A 20,060-nucleotide genomic window follows, 5' to 3' on the forward strand; every position below is an offset into this window, starting at 1 on the left:
CTACCGTCTGAGTCTCTGACGGGCCTGGTTTCTCCTATCTCCCCTCTCTCCTCTCTCTCCCGTCTCCCCTGTCTCTCCAGTCTGAGTCTCTGACGGGCCTGGTTTCTCCTATCTCCCCTCTCTCCTCTCCTCTCTCCCGTCTGAGTCTCTGATGGGTCTGGTTTCTCCTATCTCCCCTCTCTCCCCTCTCTCCTCTCTCTCCTCTCTCCCTTCTCTCTACCGTCTGAGTCTCTGACGGGCCTGGTTTCTCCTCTTCTTTAGGTGTTGTCTGGGAGGTCGAGGGTTCGGCCTGCTCAGTCTTCTCAGGTCCAGCTGAAAAAAGACAGACACAAGACACAACCAATAAGCAACATGTCAGATGTTTACCTTTACATGTGAGTCATTTAACAGACTCTCTGATCCAGAGACACTACAGTAGTGAGTCATTTAGCAGACTCTCTTATCCAGAGACACTTAACATTAGTGAGTCATTTAACAGACTCTCTTATCCAGAGACACTACAGTAGTGAGTCATTTAGCAGACTCTCTTATCCAGAGACACTACAGTAGTGAGTCATTTAACAGACTCTCTTATCCAGAGACACTACAGTAGTGAGTCATTTAACAGACTCTCTTATCCAGAGACACTTAACAGTAGTGAGTCATTTAGCAGACTCTCTTATCCAGAGACACTACAGTAGTGAGTCATTTAACAGACTCTCTTATCCAGAGACACTACAGTAGTGAGTCATTTAACAGACTCTCTTATCCAGAGACACTTAACAGTAGTGAGTCATTTAGCAGACTCTCTTATCCAGAGAGACTACAGTAGTGAGTCATTTAGCAGACTCTCTTATCCAGAGACACTACAGTAGTGAGTCATTTAACAGACTCTCTTATCCAGAGACACTACAGTAGTGAGTCATTTAACAGACTCTTATCCAGAGACACTACAGTAGTGAGTCATTTAACAGACTCTCTGATCCAGAGACACTACAGTAGTGAGTCATTTAGCAGACTCTCTTATCCAGAGACACTACAGTAGTGAGTCATTTAGCAGACTCTCTTATCCAGAGAGACTACAGTAGTGAGTAATTTAGCAGACTCTCTTATCCAGAGACAGTTAACAGTAGTGAGTCATTTAACAGACTCTCTGATCCAGAGAGACTACAGTAGTGAGTCATTTAACAGACTCTCTTATCCAGAGACACTTAACAGTAGTGAGTCATTTAACAGACTCTCTTATCCAGAGACACTACAGTAGTGAGTCATTTAGCAGACTCTCTTATCCAGAGACACTACAGTAGTGAGTCATTTAGCAGACTCTCTTATCCAGAGACACTACAGTAGTGAGTCATTTAACAGACTCTCTTATCCAGAGACACTACAGTAGTGAGTCATTTAACAGACTCTCTTATCCAGAGACACTACAGTAGTGAGTCATTTAACAGACTCTCTTATCCAGAGACACTTAACAGTAGTGAGTCATTTAACAGACTCTCTTATCCAGAGACACTACAGTAGTGAGTCATTTAGCAGACTCTCTTATCCAGAGAGACTACAGTAGTGAGTCATTTAACAGACTCTCTTATCCATAGACACTACAGTAGTGAGTCATTTAACAGACTCTCTTATCCAGAGCCACTTAACAGTAGTGAGTCATTTAGCAGACTCTTTTATCACACAGTAGTGAGTCATTTAGCTTAACAGTAGTGAGTCATTTAGCAGACTCTTTATCCAGAGACAGTTACAGTAGTGAGTCATTTAGCAGATTCTCTTATCCAGAGAGACTTACAGTAGTGAGTCATTTAACAGACTCTCTTATCCAGAGACAGTTAACAGTAGTGAGTCATTTAACAGACTCTCTGATCCAGAGAGACTACAGTAGTGAGTCATTTAACAGACTCTCTTATCCAGAGACACTTAACAGTAGTGAGTCATTTAACAGACTCTCTTATCCAGAGACACTACAGTAGTGAGTCATTTAGCAGACTCTTATCCAGAGAGACTACAGTAGTGAGTCATTTAGCAGACTCTCTTATCCAGAGACACTACAGTAGTGAGTCATTTAACAGACTCTCTGATCCAGAGAGACTACAGTAGTGAGTCATTTAGCAGACTCTCTTATCCAGAGAGACTACAGTAGTGAGTCATTTAACAGACTCTCTTGTCCAGAGACACTACAGTAGTGAGTCATTTAACAGACTCTCTTATCCAGAGCCACTTAACAGTAGTGAGTCATTTAGCAGACTCTTTTCCGAAGTCACTACAGTAGTGAGTCATTTAGCAGACTCTTATCCAGAGAGACTTACAGTAGTGAGTCATTTAACAGACTCTCTTATCCAGAGACACTACAGTAGTGAGTCATTTAACAGACTCTCTTATCCAGAGACACTACAGTAGTGAGTCATTTAACAGACTCTCTTATCCAGAGAGACTTACAGTAGTGAGTCATTTAACAGACTCTCTTTTCCGAAGTCACTACAGTAGTGAGTCATTTAGCAGACTCTCTTATCCAGAGACACTACAGTAGTGAGTCATTTAGCAGACTCTCTTATCCAGAGAGACTTACAGTAGTGAGTCATTTAACAGACCATGCAGGTAGCCTAGTGGTTAGAGTGTTGGACTAGTAACCAGCAGGTAGACTAGTGGTTAGATTGTGAACCAGTAACCAGCAGGTAGCCTAGTGGTTAGAGCGTTGGACTAGTAACCAGCAGGTAGCCTAGTGGTTAGAGTGTTGGGTCAGTAACCAGCAGGTAGCCTAGTGGTTAGAGTGTTGGGTCAGTAACCAGCAGGTAGTCTAGTGGTTAGAGTGTTGGGTCAGTAACCAGCAGGTAGCCTAGTGGTTAGAGGATGGACCAGTAACCAGCAGGTAGTCTAGTGGTTAGAGGATGGACCAGTAACCAGCAGGTAGTCTAGTGGTGTGTTGATGTGACTCAGTGTGGTGTGCTGATGTGACTCAGTGTGGTGTGTTGATGGGACTCAGTGTGGTGTGTTGGTGTGACTCAGTGTGGTGTGTTGATGTGACTCAGTGTGGTGTGTTGATGTGACTCAGTGTGGTGTGTTGATGTGACTCAGTGTGGTGTGTTGATGTGACTCAGTGTGGTGTGTTGATGTGACTCAGTGTGGTGTGTTGATGTGACTCAGTGTGGTGTGTTGATGTGACTCAGTGTGGTGTGTTGATGTGACTCAGTGTGGTGTGTTGTTAGTCTGTAACAACTGGAAAGGTGGTACATGGATACAGACACCTGTTAATCTGTGCATTTGTCTCTGTTTCTGTGGTCGGTCCACCATGTCTGGATGGAGTTGTGCTTGTTGGGAACAGGGGTCGCGGTGGAGTTGATTTGGGTTCGTACCCTGTAATCATTGGGCCTCTCAGTGTGTGTGTGTGGTCTAATGATGTCCTTCAGTGGTCCAGGCCATTACAGTCTCTCAGGGTTATGACAACCACAGGCTGAAGCGGCCTTAACACCGACCCAATCAACACTGAGATTAACATGCAGATGGGGCCCTGCGCGGCCTTAACACCGACCCAATCAACACTGAGATTAACATGCAGATGGGGCCCTGCACGGCCTTAACACGGACCCAATCAACACTGAGATTAACATGCAGATGGGGCCCTGCACGTGTGTGTGTGTCAGAGGAAGGGGTCATCGTCTTTTTGATTCATGGCTCGTTAACCTTTAGTTACACAGTTTTTGGCATATGACATAGGCCTACAATATAATAATAATAATAGCCAGCAGCATACCACCCTGTCCACAGGGCAACATTTGATGACAAAGTATTCCGAGTCGGGGGAGCAGAATCTCGCAGGTTCCTGTACGTTTCGCACCATGTGTTGTTGGTCATTAAGCAGAGCCAACCACCTTTGTTCTTAGCCAGAGAGATTCTGCTTCCTATCCACTCAGAAATCGGTAAAACCCGCCGGTTGTATATAATCCCTATGGATGTCGGAGGAAAGTCTCAGAAAAACAAGAGTATGTTACAGGATCTGATGTCCCTCCGGAAGGAGATCCTCGCCCTGAGCTCGTCAAGTTGGTTCATTAATGATTGAACACTGGCGAGTAGAATGCTCGGTAATGGAGGATGGGTTGGCCGGCGTCTTAATCTCAGTAAAACCCTGCCACGTCTGCCTCTCCGTCAGCATCTTCTCTTCCTACTCTCCTGTAGGACTCCCAAGCAGCTCGGCACCTCGCTGAAGAAGCTGGTCCATTGTTTCGCCGTCTCAGAGAACTCAGCGATTCGTATTCTAATAGTTCTACTCAGGTGTATGTTGTGATGCACAAAACAAACTGATTAAGAAAATGTTTGGAAAACACACAAGAAAAATGTGCAATGTTTTGTCAGAGCGCGAGGCGAGACACCCTCTGTTGGCCCCGTTTTACCAGGAATACTTGGTCATTAAATGACACCCTTTTTGACCTTCTGAAAGTGTTCTCAGGGATCAACTCCATGGCTGTGTTCATCCAGCCCCAATCTGACACCAGGAAGGAGCTCCAAGATCTTCATTGGACCGTGAACAAACTGGAGACTGCATTCCCGGAGGCAGTGTTCACTGTTCTAGGGGACTTTAACAAAAGTAATTTGAGAACCGTGCTCCCAAATTAATTACCAACACCTCGACTGTCTAACTCGCGGAAATTCTACTCTTGACCACTGCTACACGTCTTTCCGACACGGGAATAAGGCCCTTTCCCGTCCTCCTTTCGGCAAATCCAACCAGGACTCCATCCTGCCTACAAACAAAAACTCAAGAGGAAGTTCCTGTTGGCCAGGTCTGTACAGCGTTGGTCCGTCCAATTAGAATTCACGCTCCAAGACTGGTTTGATCACGTGGGCTGGAATATGTTCTGGGTCGTCTCTGGAGATAACGTTAATATAGACGCCGACTCAGTCACCAGAGATATCGTTAATATAGACGCCGACTCAGTCACCGGAGATAACATCAATATACACATCGACTCAGTCACCAGATATAACATCAATCTACACACCGACTCAGTCACCGGATATAACATTAATCTACACATCGACTCAGTCACCAGAGATATCGTTAATATATATTACGCCGACTCAGTCACCGGATATAACATCAATATACACACCGACTCAGTCACCAGATATAACATCAATATACACACCGACTCAGTCACCAGATATAACATCAATATATATTACGTCGACTCAGTCACCGGAGATAACGTCAATATACACGCCGACTCAGTCACCGGAGATAACGTCAATACACACGCCGACTCAGTCACCGGATTAATCAGAAAATGCATAGATGACATGTTACCGATAGTGTACTTCAAAACGTTCTCGATTCAAAAAAAGTGAATGGATAGCAGCCTTCTATGAAAACTGAAAGAGAGAACTGCCAGGTGACCGGGGGGAATAGTTTGGTGAAACAGTACAAATACGACAGCCGCAGATTGATCAAGATGGCGACACACAGATGTGGCAGGGGCTCCAACAATAACAGATTACAAAAAGGAAGCTAGCTACATTGCGGTCACCAACACCATCCTACCAGGGGAGCTAAACACCTTTTTCTCAAGATTCGGTCACAATGACCCTGAGCTGCCGAGGAGAGTCCCCGATGACAATGTGGGCTATACACTCTAAGTTTCCACTAGGATTTACATCAACACACCACACTAGGTGTCACACCAACACAGCACACTAGGAGTCACATCAACACACCCAACTAGGAGTCACATCAACACGCCACACTGAGTCACATCAACACACCACACTAGGAGTCACATCAACACACCCCACTAGGAGTCACATCAACACAGCACACTAGGAGTCACATCAACACACCCCACTAGGAGTCACATCAACACAGCACACTAGGAGTCACATCAACACACCCCACTTAGGAGTCACAACAACACACCCCACTAGGAGTCACATCAACACACCCCACTAGGAGTCACACCAACACACCCCACTAGGAGTCACACCCCACTAGGAGTCACAACAACACACCCCACTAGGAGTCACATCAACACACCCCACTAGGAGTCACACCAACACACCCCACTAGGAGTCACACCAACACACCCCACTAGGAGTCACACCAACACACCCCACTAGTAGTCACACCCCACTAGGAGTCACACCAACACACCCCACTAGTAGTCACACCCCACTAGTAGTCACATCCCACTAGTAGTCACACCCCACTAGGAGTCACACCAACACACCCCACTAGTAGTCACACCCCACTAGGAGTCACACCAACACACCACACTAGTAGTCACACCCCACTAGGAGTCACACCCCACTAGGAGTCACATCAACACACCCCACTAGGAGTCACACCAACACACCCCACTAGTAGTCACACCCCACTAGGAGTCACACCCCACTAGGAGTCACATCAACACACCCCACTAGGAGTCACAACAACACACCACACTATTAGTCACACCCCACTAGGAGTCACACCAACAGACCACACTAGGAGTCACAACAACACACCCCACTAGGAGTCACGTCAACACACCCCACTAGGAGTCACACCAATACACCACACTAGGAGTCACACCAACACACACCGTACAGTGAAGAAGGAAACCAAGAGCAGGACTGACAGCCATTGTTCTGTTACTGGATGTCACCTATAGGTCTGTTTCCATAGAGACTTACAACACTGTCACACAACATAAATAGTTTTTTTGATTTCAACTATAGATCTGGATCTTTACCTATAGGCCTGGATCTCACCTGTAGGTCTGGATCTCACCTATAGGTCTGGATCTCACCTATAGGCCTGGATCTCACCTATAGGCCTGGATCTCACCTATAGGCCTGGATCTCACCTGTAGGCCTGGATCTCACCTGTAGGTCTGGATCTCACCTGTAGGTCTGGATCTCACCTATAGGCCTGGATCTCACCTATAGGCCTGGATCTCACCTATAGGCCTGGATCTCACCTATAGGCCTGGATCTCACCTATAGGCCTGGATCTCACCTATAGGCCTGGACCTCTCCTATAGGCCTCGACCTCACCTATAGGCCTGGACCTCACCTATAGGCCTGGATCTCACCTATAGGCCTGGATCTCACCTATAGGCCTGGATCTCACCAATAGGCCTGGACCTCACCTATAGGCCTGGATCTCACCTATAGGCCTGGATCTCACCTATAGGCCTGGATCTCACCTATAGGCCTGGACCTCACCTATAGGCCTGGATCTCACCTATAGGCCTGGATCTCACCTATAGGCCTGGATCTCACCTATAGGCCTGGATCTCACCTATAGGCCTGGACCTCTCCTATAGGCCTGGACCTCTCATATAGGCCTGGACCTCACCTATAGGCCTGGACCTCTCATATAGGCCTGGACCTCACCTATAGGCCGGGACCTCACCTATAGGCCTGGATCTCACCTATAGGCCTGGATCTCACCTATAGGCCTGGACCTCACCTATAGGCCTGGATCTCACCTATAGGCCTGGATCTCACCTATAGGCCTGGATCTCACCTATAGGCCTGGACCTCTCCTATAGGCCTGGACCTCTCATATAGGCCTGGACCTCTCATATAGGCCTGGACCTCACCTATAGGCCTGGACCTCACCTATAGGCCTGGACCTCACCTATAGGCCTCGACCTCACCTATAGGCCTTGACCTCACCTATAGGCCTCGACCTCACCTATAGGCCTCGACCTCACCTATAGGCCTCGACCTCACCTATAGGCCTGGACCTCACCTATAGGCCTGGACCTCACCTATAGGCCTGGACCTCTCCTATAGGCCTGGACCTCTCCTATAGGCCTGCAGTGTGTCCGTGTGTCCTGCTGTGTGTCCTGTTGTGTGTCCTGCTGTGTGTCCTGCTGTGTGTCCTGCTGTGTGTCCTGCCGTCTACCCTCCCGCTGGCTGCTGGGTTAACTCTATCCCTGAATGCAGTATGAGACATTGAGGATTACCACGCACAGCTGACTGTGAGCTGTTTAAAATGTCTGTGACCGTTTCTCATCAACAACAGGTTGGTGAGAAATAGTGGAAACACGATAAAAAAGTACTTGTACATGCTACAGGGATAGTTGTGAGACACGTAACTTCATGTAAAGTAGCACGAAAAACATTAATGTGTAACAGTTAGACGCACATCCCTGCTGTGTGGCCTGCAGACAGCGGTACAGCTCTAACACAAAGCCTTACAGACAACGCCAAGACAAAGAGAACCCATAACCAACGTAACGAGAACATACAAAACATAACGACAACATTTTTACATTTAATTTTACCTTTATTTAACTAGGCTAAGTCAGTTAGGAACAAACATCAACCCAAACGCAACGTGTATACAGAACGTTACGAGAACATTCACAGAACGACAACATCAAACCAAACGCAACGTGTATACAGAACGTTAACGAGAACATTCACAGACGCTAACCAAATCAAGCACTAAACGTACAGATAACGTTGGCCTTACCTTTCCTCTGCACCGACACCTCCGTCCTGACCTCCCCATTAAAGGTTGTTGTTTCTAATTGGCAGAGATACGTTGGTAAAATGACCAGTTTACCACGGAGACACAACATATCCACCCGCTGCCTCGTGTAGAGTAATGTATGACGGAATATGAGGGGAGTCATAGACACAACATATCCACACGTTGCCTCGTGTAGAGTAATGTATGACGGAATATGAGGGGAGTCATAGACACAACCGAAGTTACTGTACCACACAAACAAAACACAACCACTTCCTTCATAATATTGACTGAAAATGAGCTGAGCAGACATGAATACTAGTATCCTCTTCTAGGGAAGAGTGAGATACAGTTCAGATGAAAACGTCTATTTTGGAGTGATAGATAGTAGACAGAAGGTGAAGAGATACTCAGTAACTCTCGGTAGGACAATGGAAGTTGGAGTGATAGATAGTAGACAGAAGATGAAGAGATACTCAGTAACTCTCGGTAGGACAATGGAAGTTGTTGTGATAGATAGTAGACAGAAGATGAGGAGATACTCAGTAACTCTCGATAGGACAATGGAAGTTGTTGTGATAGATGGTAGACAGAAGATGAAGAGATACTCAGGGCTGGCATGAAGTGACAGTACTGGGTGACAACATGAGGAGGAGGTGACATTGTTGACATCCCTCTTACCTTGTCTAACTCTCCTCTGACCAGGGCCTCTAATATCTCTGCTAAAGCCCGTCTCTGGAATAAGGGGACGATGGAAGAAACCATAGAATTACATATTAGAACTCATTTAATAGGATCTCTGTAGGAGAGACATTCAGGTAGCCTCTGTATTTACCAGGTCCCCCAAGTCCCCTGACACCCAGAGCTGTGGTGTGGAGTAGCCATTAGAGCAGCTCTCTCCAAACCTGGTCCTGGGGGGGAGACCCAGAGCTGTGGTGTGGAGTAGCCATTAGAGCAGCTCTCTCCAAACCTGGTCCTGGGGGGGAGACCCAGAGCTGTGGTGTGGAGTAGCCCATTAGAGCAGCTCTCTCCAAACCTGGTCCTGGGGGGAGACCCAGAGCTGTGGTGTGGAGTAGCCATTAGAGCAGCGCTCTCCAAACCTGGTCCTGGGGGGGAGACCCAGAGCTGTGGTGTGGAGTAGCCATTAGAACAGCTCTCTCCAAACCTGGTCCTGGGGGGAGACCCAGAGCTGTGGTGTGGAGTAGCCATTAGGGCAGCGCTCTCCAAACCTGGTCCTGGGGGGAGACCCATAGCTGTGGTGTGAGTAGCCATTAGAGCAGTGCTCTCCAAACCTGGTCCTGGGGGGGAGACCTGATCCAAAAGCCTCTCAACACCTTGGTGCTACCTTACACTAGAGACTTGTGTTGTGTGAGAAGTGAAGAGCAGAGGTCAAGTCCACCTGTGTTCCTGGATTACAGGGACGTGACTGTTCTGTCCTCTACTGGAGTGACCTTCACTGAGTCCTCAGGCCACCAGGCAGCCAGACCTGTCCCCATGCAGCCTCCTCCCTCCCAGCTCTCTCATCCTTAATCAGCTTTCAATACAGGCTAATAAAAGCTGGATAAGAGCCAGCCTCTGGCCGACCAATCTCTTTATCCCAATAGCACTGTCTCTAGGTCTCTCGTTGTACTGGACTGTGTGTGTCATTGAGCTAACAGTCTGATGTTGCTGTGAAGCTAACAGTCTGATGCTGCTGGGAAGCTAACAGTCTGATGCTGACGGTGAAGCTAACAGTCTGATGCTGAAGGTGAAGCTAACAGTCTGATGCTGAAGGTGAAGCTAACAGCTAACAGTCTGATGCTGAAGGTGAAGCTAACAGTCTGATGCTGAAGGTGAAGCTAACAGTCTGATGCTGAAGGTGAAGCTAACAGTCTGATGTTGCTGTGAAGCTAACAGTCTGATGCTGAAGGTGAAGCTAACAGTCTGATGCTGAAGGTGAAGCTAACAGTCTGATGCTGCTGTGAAGCTAAATATCTGATGCTGCTGTGAAGCTAACAGTCTGATGCTGCTGTGAAGCTAACAGTCTGATGCTGAAGGTGAAGCTAACAGTCTGATGCTGCTGTGAAGCTAACAGTCTGATGCTGAAGGTGAAGCTAACAGTCTGATGCTGCTGTGAAGCTAACAGTCTGATGCTGAAGGTGAAGCTAACAGTCTGATGCTGCTGTGAAGCTAACAGTCTGATGCTGAATGTGAAGCTAACAGTCTGATGCTGAAGGTGAAGCTAACAGTCTGATGCTGAAGGTGAAGCTAACAGTCTGATGCTGCTGTGAAGCTAACAGTCTGATGCTGAAGGTGAAGATAACAGTCTGATGCTGCTGTGAAGCTAACAGTCTGATGCTGAAGGTGAAGCTAACAGTCTGATGCTGCTGTGAAGCTAACAGTCTGATGCTGAAGGTGAAGCTAACAGTCTGATGCTGAAGATGAAGCTAACAGTCTGATGCTGAAGGTGAAGCTAACAGTCTGATGCTGAAGGTGAAGCTAACAGTCTGATGCTGAAGGTGAAGCTAACAGTCTGATGCTGAAGGTGAAGCTAACAGTCTGATGCTGAAGGTGAAGCTAACAGTCTGATGCTGCTGTGAAGCTAACAGTCTGATGCTGAAGGTGAAGATAACAGTCTGATGCTGCTGTGAAGCTAACAGTCTGATGCTGAAGGTGAAGCTAACAGTCTGATGCTGCTGTGAAGCTAACAGTCTGATGCTGAAGGTGAAGCTAACAGTCTGATGCTGCTGTGAAGCTAACAGTCTGATGCTGAAGGTGAAGCTAACAGTCTGATGCTGCTGTGAAGCTAACGGTCTGATGATGTGGCAGTAATGACTATAGAAGGTCCCTGTGACCGTAGTGAATATAGAAGGTCCCTGTGGCAGTAGTGAATATAGAAGGTCCCTGTGGCAGTAGTGGATATAGAAGGTCCCTGTGGCAGTAGTGACTATAGAAGGTCCCTGTGGCAGTAGTGACTATAGAAGGTCCCTGTGGCAGTAGTGACTATAGAAGGTCCCTGTGGCAGTAGTGACTATAGAAGGTCCCTGTGGCAGTAGTGACTATAGAAGGTCCCTGTGACAGTAGTGACTATAGAAGGTCCCTGTGGCAGTAGTGACAAGGCCATCAGACTGTTAAACAGCCATCACTAACATAGAGAGGCTGCTGCCAACATACAGACTCAAATCTCTGGCCACTTAAATACATGGACATAATAAAGGTATCACTAGTCACTTTAAATAACGCCACTTTAATAATGTCTACATACCCTACATTACTCATCTCATATGTATATACTGTACTCTACACCATCTACTGCATCTTGCCTATGCCGTTCGGCCATCACTCACCATAGATTAGGACCATAGATTAGGACCATAGATTAGGAACATAGATTAGGACCATAGATAAGGACCATAGATTAGGACCATAGATAAGGACCATAGATTAGGACCATAGATTAGGACCATAGATTAGGACCATAGATTAGGACCATAGATTAGGACCATAGCGGTCCCTGTAATAATAAAGACTGATATAAAGTCCAGTACCTTCTCCCAGTGGGTCCAGTGTGTGGATCATCAACTGGAAGATGGTGTTTCTGTTGGTGCTGTTGTGGAGAGACGCATTACTGCCTCCTCTCTGGAGAGTGGGCTTCACCTGGGACATAACAAACACACCACACACACACACACAGGGTTGAAGCCACGGCAGATCACGCCAGGTTACATTCAGGTAAAGACCTCTTTTTGCTGGTCACTTAAATTACATCTAAAAAATGTTTAAAAAAATAACAACTATTTTACAATCAGTACACAACCTGATCATGACATCACAATCAAAGAGTGTTGAGACCTTCAGTTTTTCTCTGTCTCTCTTCTGGGGTGAGTCTTGAGGTTGTGGTTTGGGTTCTGGTGAAACATTGTTTTGGGGTGGATCAGGTGGTGGATGTCCACTGTTCTGCTGTAAATACAGGAATACTTTAGTACACGTTCACAATAAGAACCAGAGAGAGGAGAAAAGGCAGACTTTTAAAGAACTACTCCAGTGGGCTAAATATACTGAATGGCTTTTACATGGTCAGGTTGTATTCTGATTGTAAAAAGGAAAGTCTGTTTTTTGTAGTCCAGAAAAAGTATGTTGTTTCAACCAGAAAATAATGTCTTTATGAAATCCCATGCCAACATTTGCCCAGCTGGGTAGAGGATGCATAATGGGTGTCTACTGAAGACAGGATCTGCCAAAAACAGGATTAGCCTAGTGGTTAGAACGTTGGACTAGTAACCGGAAGGTTGCAAGTTCAAACCCCCGAGCTGACAAGGTACAAATCTGTCGTTCTGCCCCTGAACAAGGCAGTTAACCCACTGTTCCTAGGCCGTCATTGAAAATAAGAATTAGTTCTTAACTGACTTGCCTAGTTAAATAAAATAAAAATATAACAACAGTGATATTAGTGAGAACAAGTAACTGCCAAAATAAGGGAGAACAGCAACATAAAGTGTTTTAACAGGGCGTTGAGCCAGAACAGCTTCAATGGCATAGATTCTACAAGTGTCTGGAAGTCTACTGGAGGGATGTGACATCATTCTTCCACCAGAAAATTCCATATTGGTGTTTTGTTGATGGTGGTGGAAAACACTGTCTCAGGACCCACTCCAGAATCTCCCATAAAGTGCATTCCCGAGTGGTGCATCGGTCTAAGGCACTGCAGTGCTAGGGGCGTCACTACAGACCCGGGTTCGATCCGGGGCTGTAATCACAACCAGCCGAGATCGGGAGTCCCAAAGGGTGGAGCACAATTGGCCCAGTGTATTCCGGGTTAGGGGAGGGTTTGGCCGGGGTAGGCAGTCATTGTAAATAAGAATTTGTTCTTAACTGACTTGCCTACTTAAATAAATAAAAATAAGTATTCAGATCCCTTGACTTTTTCCACATTTTGTTAAATTACAGCCTTATTCTAAAATGGATTAAATAAAACATTTTCCTCAATCTACACACAACACCCTAGAATGAAAAAGCAAAAACAGGTTTTTAGAAATATTGTCAAATGTATTAAAAATAAAAAACAGAAATACCAGAACAGTAACTATTCAGACCCTTTGCTACGAGACTTCAAATGGAGCTCAGGTGCATCTTGTTTCCATTGATCATCCTTGAGATGTTTCTACAACTTGATTGGAGTCCACCTGTGGTCAATTCAATTGATTGGACATGATTTTGGAAAGGCGCACACCTGTCTATATAAGGTCCCACAGTTGACAGTGCATGTCAGAGCAAAAACCAACCATGAGGTCGAAGGAATTGTCCGTAGAGCTCCGAGACAGGATTGTATCGAGGCACAGATCTGGGGAAGGGTACCAAGAAATGTCTGCAGCATTGAAGGTCCCCAAGAACACAGTGGCCTCCATCATTCTTAAATGGAAGAAGTTTGGAACCACCAAGACTCTTCCTAGAGCTGGCCTCCTGGCCAAACTAAGCAACCGGGGTGAGAAGGGCCTTGGTCAAGGAGGTGACCAAGAACCCGATGGTCACTCTGATAGAGCTACAGTGTTCCTCTGTGGAGATGGTAGAACCTTCCAGAAGGACAACCATCTCTGCAGCACTCCACCAATCAGGCCTTTATGCTAGAGTGGCCAGACGGAAGCCAATCCTCAGTAAAAGGCATATGACAGCCCGCTTGGAGTTTGCCAAAAGGCACCTAAAGGACTCAGATCATGAGTAACAAGATTCTCTGGTCTGATGAAACCAAGATTGAACTCTTTGGCCTGAATGCCAAATGTCACTTCTGGAGGAAACTTGGCACCATCCCTACAGTGAAGCATGGTGGTGACAGCATCATGCTGTGGGGATGTTTTTCAGCGGCAGGGACTGGGAGACTAGTCAAGATCGAGGGAAAGATGAACGGAGCAAAGTACAGAGAGATCCTTGATGAAAACCTGCTCCAGAGCACTCAGGACCTCAGACTGGGGTGAAGGTTCACCTTCCAACAGGACAACGTCCCTAAGCACACAGATAAGACAATGCAGGAGTGGCTTCGGGACAAGTCTCTGAATGTCATTGAGTGGCCCAGCCAGAGCCTGGACTTGAACCCGATCGAACATCTCTGGAGAGACCTGAAAATAACTGTGCATCCACCTGATAGAGCTTGAGAGGATCTGCAGAGAAGAATGGGAGAAAATCCCCAAATATAGGTGTACCAAGCTTGTAGCGTCATACCCAAGAAGACTCGAGGCTGTAATCGCTGCCAAAGGTGCTTCAACAAAGTACTGAGTAAAGGGTCTGAATACTAACATTTCTAAAAAACAGTTTTTGCTATGTCATTATGTGGTCTTGTGATGTCATTATGGGGTATTGTGATGTCATTATGTGGTATTGTGATGTCATTATGTGCTATTGTGATGTCATTATGTGGTATTGTGATGTCATTATGTGGTATTGTGTGTAGATTGATGAGGGGGAAAAAAACAATAGAATCCATTTTAGAGTAAGGCTGTAACGTAACAAAATGTGTAAAAAGTCAATGGGTCTGAATACTATCAGAATGCCCTGTAAGTGTTCAATTGGGTTGAGATCTGGTGACTGAGATGACCATGGCATATCGTTTACATCGTTTTCATGCTCATCAAAGCATTCAGTGACCACTCGTGCCCTGTGGACGGGGGCATCGTCATCCCATAGGGGCATAGCCATGGTAGCCAAAATAATGGTCTGCTCAGCATTTTTATACATGACCCTAAGCATGATGGGATGTTAATTGCTTAACTAACTCAGGAACCACACCTGTGTGGAAGCACCTGCTTTCAATATACTTGATATCCCTCATCAAGTGTTTCCATTATTTTGGCAGTTACCTGTACTTGTTTGTTGATAGGTTCAAAAGTACTGATGGTAGCACCCTGGATACACTACTACAAGTACCTTAGTCCTGATAGGTTCAAAATAACTGATGGTGGCACCCTGGATACACTACTACAAGTGCCTTAGTCCTGATAGGTTCAAATATACCTACTGGGGTTCTATGAGTTGCCTACAACAGTATAAACCGTTCACTTGCATGTCATTTTCTTAGCAATCCCACACCAACACTCACCATCATACTAATGGGGATCCCCATTAGCTGTTGCCAAGGCAGCAGCTACTCTTCCTGGGGTTTATTATGGATCCCCATTAGCTGTTGCCAAGGCAGCAGCTACTCTTCCTGGGGTTTATTATGGATCCCCATTAGTTCCTGCCAAGGCAGCAGCTACTCTTCCTGGGGTTTATTATGGATCCCCATTAGTTCCTGCCAAGGCAGCAGCTACTCTTCCTGGGGTTTATTATGGATCCCCATTAGTTCCTGCCAAGGCAGCAGCTACTCTTCCTGGAGTTTATTATGGATCCCCATTAGCTGTTGCCAAGGAAGCAGCTCCTCTTCCTGGGGTTTATTATGGATCCCCATGAGTTCCTGCCAAGGCAGCAGCTACTCTTCCTGGGGTTTATTATGGATCCCCATTAGTTCCTGCCAAGGCAGCAGCTACTATTCCTGGGGTTTATTATGGATCCCCATTAGTTCCTGTCAAGGCAGCAGCTACTCTTCCTGGGGCTTATTATGGATCCCCATTAGTTCCTGTAAAGGCAGCAGCTACTCTTCCTGGGGTTTATTATGGATCCCCATTAGTTCCTGCCAAGGCAGCAGCTACTCTTCCTGGGGTTTATTATGGATCCCCATTAGCTGTTGCCAAGGAAACAGCTACTCTTCCTGGGGTTTATTATGGATCTCCATTAGCTGTTGCCAAGGAAGCAGCTATTCTTCCTGGGGTTTATTATGGATCCCCATTAGCTGTTGCCAAGGAAGCAGCTACTCTTCCTGGGGTTTATTATGGATCCCCATTAGCTGGATCCAAGGAAGCAGCTACTCTTCCTGGGGTTTATTATGGATCCCCATTAGTTGCTGCCAAGGAAGCAGATACTCTTCCTGGGGTTTATTATGGATCCCCATTAGCTGTTGCCAAGGAAGCAGCTACTCTTCCTGGGGTTTATTATAGATCCCCATTAGCTGTTGCCAAGGAAGCAGCTACTCTTCCTGGGGTTTGTTATGGATCCCCATTAGCTGTTGCCAAGGAAGCAGCTACTCTTCCTGGTGTTTATTATGGATCCCCATTAGCTGTTGCCAAGGAAGCAGCAACTCTTCCTGGGGTCCAAACACATTAAAGCACTTACATCACACATAAAACTAAAGATAAAACAGTACATCATATAACATTATAACATCACTACATATCTACAATACATAATGTATAACACCATCATACAACAATATTACGACGTATGTGTTGATAGGTTCTGATTTCTAAACTTAAAATATGAAATATCCTTATTCATGTCACTGAGGGAGAGAGGGGAATGTAGAACGTTTACATTAAGTCAGGATATGTTAGTGTTAGTCATCAGGGATCCTAAGGGAGGAGGAAGAGACACAGTCTGGTACAAGTCAACATGGCAGCCGTGAGTTGGGGAGGAGTGAGGAATTTGGGCGGAGGTCTTGGTTAGATGAAGTGAGGAAGAACATACACTACCGGTCAAATGTTTTAGAACTCTTACTTATTCAAGTTATAAAAAAAAAAAAGATATATATATTTTTTTAAACTATTTTCTACATTGTAGAATAATAGTGAAGACATCAAAACTATGAAAAAACACATATGGAATCATGTAGTAACCAAAAAAGTGTTAAACAAATGAAAATATATTTTAGAGTTTAGATTCTTCAAAGTAGCCACCCTTTGCCTTGATGTCAGCTTTGCACACTCTTAGCATGCTTTTCCAACAGAGTTGGAAATATGTTCCCACATATGCTGAGCATTCGTTGGCTGCTTTTCCTTCACTCTGTGGTCCGACTCATCCCAAACCATCTCAATTTGGTTGAGGTCGGGGGATTGTGGAGGCCAGGTCATCTGATGCAGCACTCCATCACTCTCCTTTTCGGTAAAATAGCCCTTACACAGCCTGGAGGTGTGTTGGGTCATTGTCCTGTTGAAAAACAAATGATAGTCCCACTAAGCCCAAACCAGATGGGATGGCGTATCACTGCAGAATGCTGTGGTAGACACGCTGGTTTAGTGTGCCTTGAATTGTAAATAAATCATAGACAGTATCAAATCAAATCAAATTTATTTATATAGCCCTTCGTACATCAGCTGATATCTCAAAGTGCTGTACAGAAACCCAGCCTAAAACCCCAAACAGCAAGCAATGCAGGTGTAGAAGCACGGTGGCTAGGAAAAACTCCCTAGAAAGGCCAAAACCTAGGAATAAACCTAGAGAGGAACCAGGCTATGTGGGGTGGCCAGTCCTCTTCTGGCTGTGCCGGGTGGAGATTATAACAGAACATGGTCAAGATGTTCAAATGTTCATAAATGACCAGCATGGTCGAATAATAATAAGGCAGAACTGTTGAAACTGGAGCAGCAGCACAGTCAGGTGGACTGGGGACAGCAAGGAGTCATCATGTCAGGTATTCCTGGGGCATGGTCCTAGGGCTCAGGTCCTCCGAGAGAAAGAAAGAGAGAATTAGAGAACGCACACTTAAATTCACACAGGACACCGAATAGGACATGAGAAGTACTCCAGATATAACAAACTGACCCTAGCCCCCCGACACATAAACTACTGCAGCATAAATACTGGAGGCTGAGACACCAGTATCACCAGCAAAGCACGGCCACACCATCACACCTCCTCCTCCATGCTTCACGGTGGGAAATACACATGCGGAGATCATCTGTTCATCCACACCACGTCTCACAAAGACACGGCGGTTGGAACCAAAAATCTCCAGTTTGGACTCCAGTCCAAAGGACAGATTTCCACCGGTCTAATGTCCATTGCTCGTGTTTATTGGCCCAAGCAGGTCACTTCTTCTTATTGGTGTCCTTCAGTAGTGGTTTCTTTGCAGCACTTCGACCTCGAAGGCCTGATTCACACGGTCTCCTCTGAACAGTTGATGTTGAGATGTGTCTGTTACTTGAACTCTGTGAAGCATTCATTTGGGCTGCAATTTGAGGCTGGTAACTAATGAACTGATCCTCTGCAGCAGAGGTAAATCTGGGTCTTCCTGTCCTGTGGTGGTCCTCATGAGAGCCAGTTTCATCATAGCGCTTGATGGTTTTGCGACTGCACTTGAATAAACTTTCAAAGTTCTTGAAATGTTCCGTATTGACTGACCTTCATGTCTTAAAGTAATGATGGACTGTAATTTCTCTTTGCTTATTTGAGCTGTTCTTGCCATAATATGAACATGGTCTTTTACCAAATAGGGCTTCTTCTGTATACCACCCCTACCTTGTCACTACACAACTGATTGGTTCAAACTCATTAAGAACTAAAGAAATCCCACAAATTAAGTTTTAAGAAGGCACACCTGTTAATTGAAATGTATTTCATGAAGCTGGTTGAGAGAATGCCAAGAGTGTTCAAAGCTGTCATCAAGGCAAAGGGTGGCTATTTGAAGAATCTCAAATATAAAATATATTTTGATTTGTTTAACACTTTTTTTGGTTACTACATGATTCCATATGTGCTATTTCATAGTTTTGATGTCTTCACTATTATTCTACAATGTAAAAAATAGCAAATGTAAAGAAATACCCTTGAATTAGTAGGTGTTTCTATTCTTAGGTAGGGGAATGACTTTAGCTTCCCTCCAGCCCTGAGGGCACACACATTCTAGTAGGCTTAAATTGAAGATGTGGCAAACAGGAGTGGCGATATCGTCCTCTGTTGTCCAGTTGACACCCTATTGCAATTTGGGACGCAACCTGTAAAAATGACGAGCATATAAATCTTATTCAACCATTTCTCTGCTGAAAAAAAACGAAAAGACAACCCAGATGCTTTACAGAATGACTTAAGACACCCAGGACTAGCAGGGGTGAATCTCTAGGTCCCAAATGGCACCCAATTCCATTCATAGTGCACTACTTTAGACCAGGACCTTATAGAGAGTAGGGAGCCATTCGGGTATCCATCAGCCTAGATGTGAAGGGCTGTCAAATGCCCCAATTGACCCAAGACATTCATTTAGTGCCACGCTTCCACACTCATCAGCACCTGATTGCAGGAGTGTTGTCCTGAGTGTGTGTTGTAGTAGTGTGTGTTGTAGTGTGTGTTGTAGTGTGTGTGTTGTAGTAGTGTGTGTTGTAGTAGTGTGTGTTGGTGTGTTGGAGGGTGTGTGTTGGAGGGTGTGTGTTGGTGTGTTGGAGGGTGTGTGTTGGTGTGTTGGAGGGTGTGTGTTGGAGGGTGTGTGTTGGAGGGTGTGTGTTGGTGTGTTGGTGGGTGTGTGTTGGTGTGCTGGAGGGTGTGTGTTGGTGTGCTGGAAGGTGTGTTGGAGGGTGTGTGTTGGTGTGTTGGAGGGTATATGTTGGTGTGCTGGAGGGTGTGTGTTGGTGTGCTGGAGGGTGTGTTGGAGGGTGTGTGTTGGTGTGTTGGAGGGTGTGTTGGAGGGTGTGTGTTGTGTGTGTTGGTGTGTTGGAGGGTGTATTGTGAGTAGTGGTGTACTGCAGTGTTGCGGGGCTCTGAGAAAGCCCCGGGAAAACCACTAACTTGGGGCAAAGAGAGAAATAATCTCCTGCTATTTTACACATTTTGCCTGAGGATTGAGAGAAAA

General features: G+C 45.7%; 1 protein-coding gene across 1 annotated transcript in view; it reads right to left on the reverse strand.

Moving 5' to 3' along the window:
- The window catches only part of LOC139384319 (sodium/potassium/calcium exchanger 1-like), a 36,758-nt gene that overhangs the window by 9,395 nt on the left and 7,303 nt on the right, over nt 1-20,060 (reverse strand). Inside the window, exons 4-6 of the mRNA XM_071129000.1 lie at nt 12,272-12,379; nt 11,968-12,076; nt 221-312 (exon numbers count right to left, since the gene is read on the reverse strand). Coding sequence (XP_070985101.1) covers nt 221-312; nt 11,968-12,076; nt 12,272-12,379 — 309 coding nt within the window. The remainder of the gene's footprint in view (nt 1-220; nt 313-11,967; nt 12,077-12,271; nt 12,380-20,060) is intronic.

The sequence above is a fragment of the Oncorhynchus clarkii genome, chromosome 26 (assembly GCF_045791955.1).
Source record: "Oncorhynchus clarkii lewisi isolate Uvic-CL-2024 chromosome 26, UVic_Ocla_1.0, whole genome shotgun sequence".
NCBI lineage: Eukaryota > Metazoa > Chordata > Actinopteri > Salmoniformes > Salmonidae > Oncorhynchus > Oncorhynchus clarkii.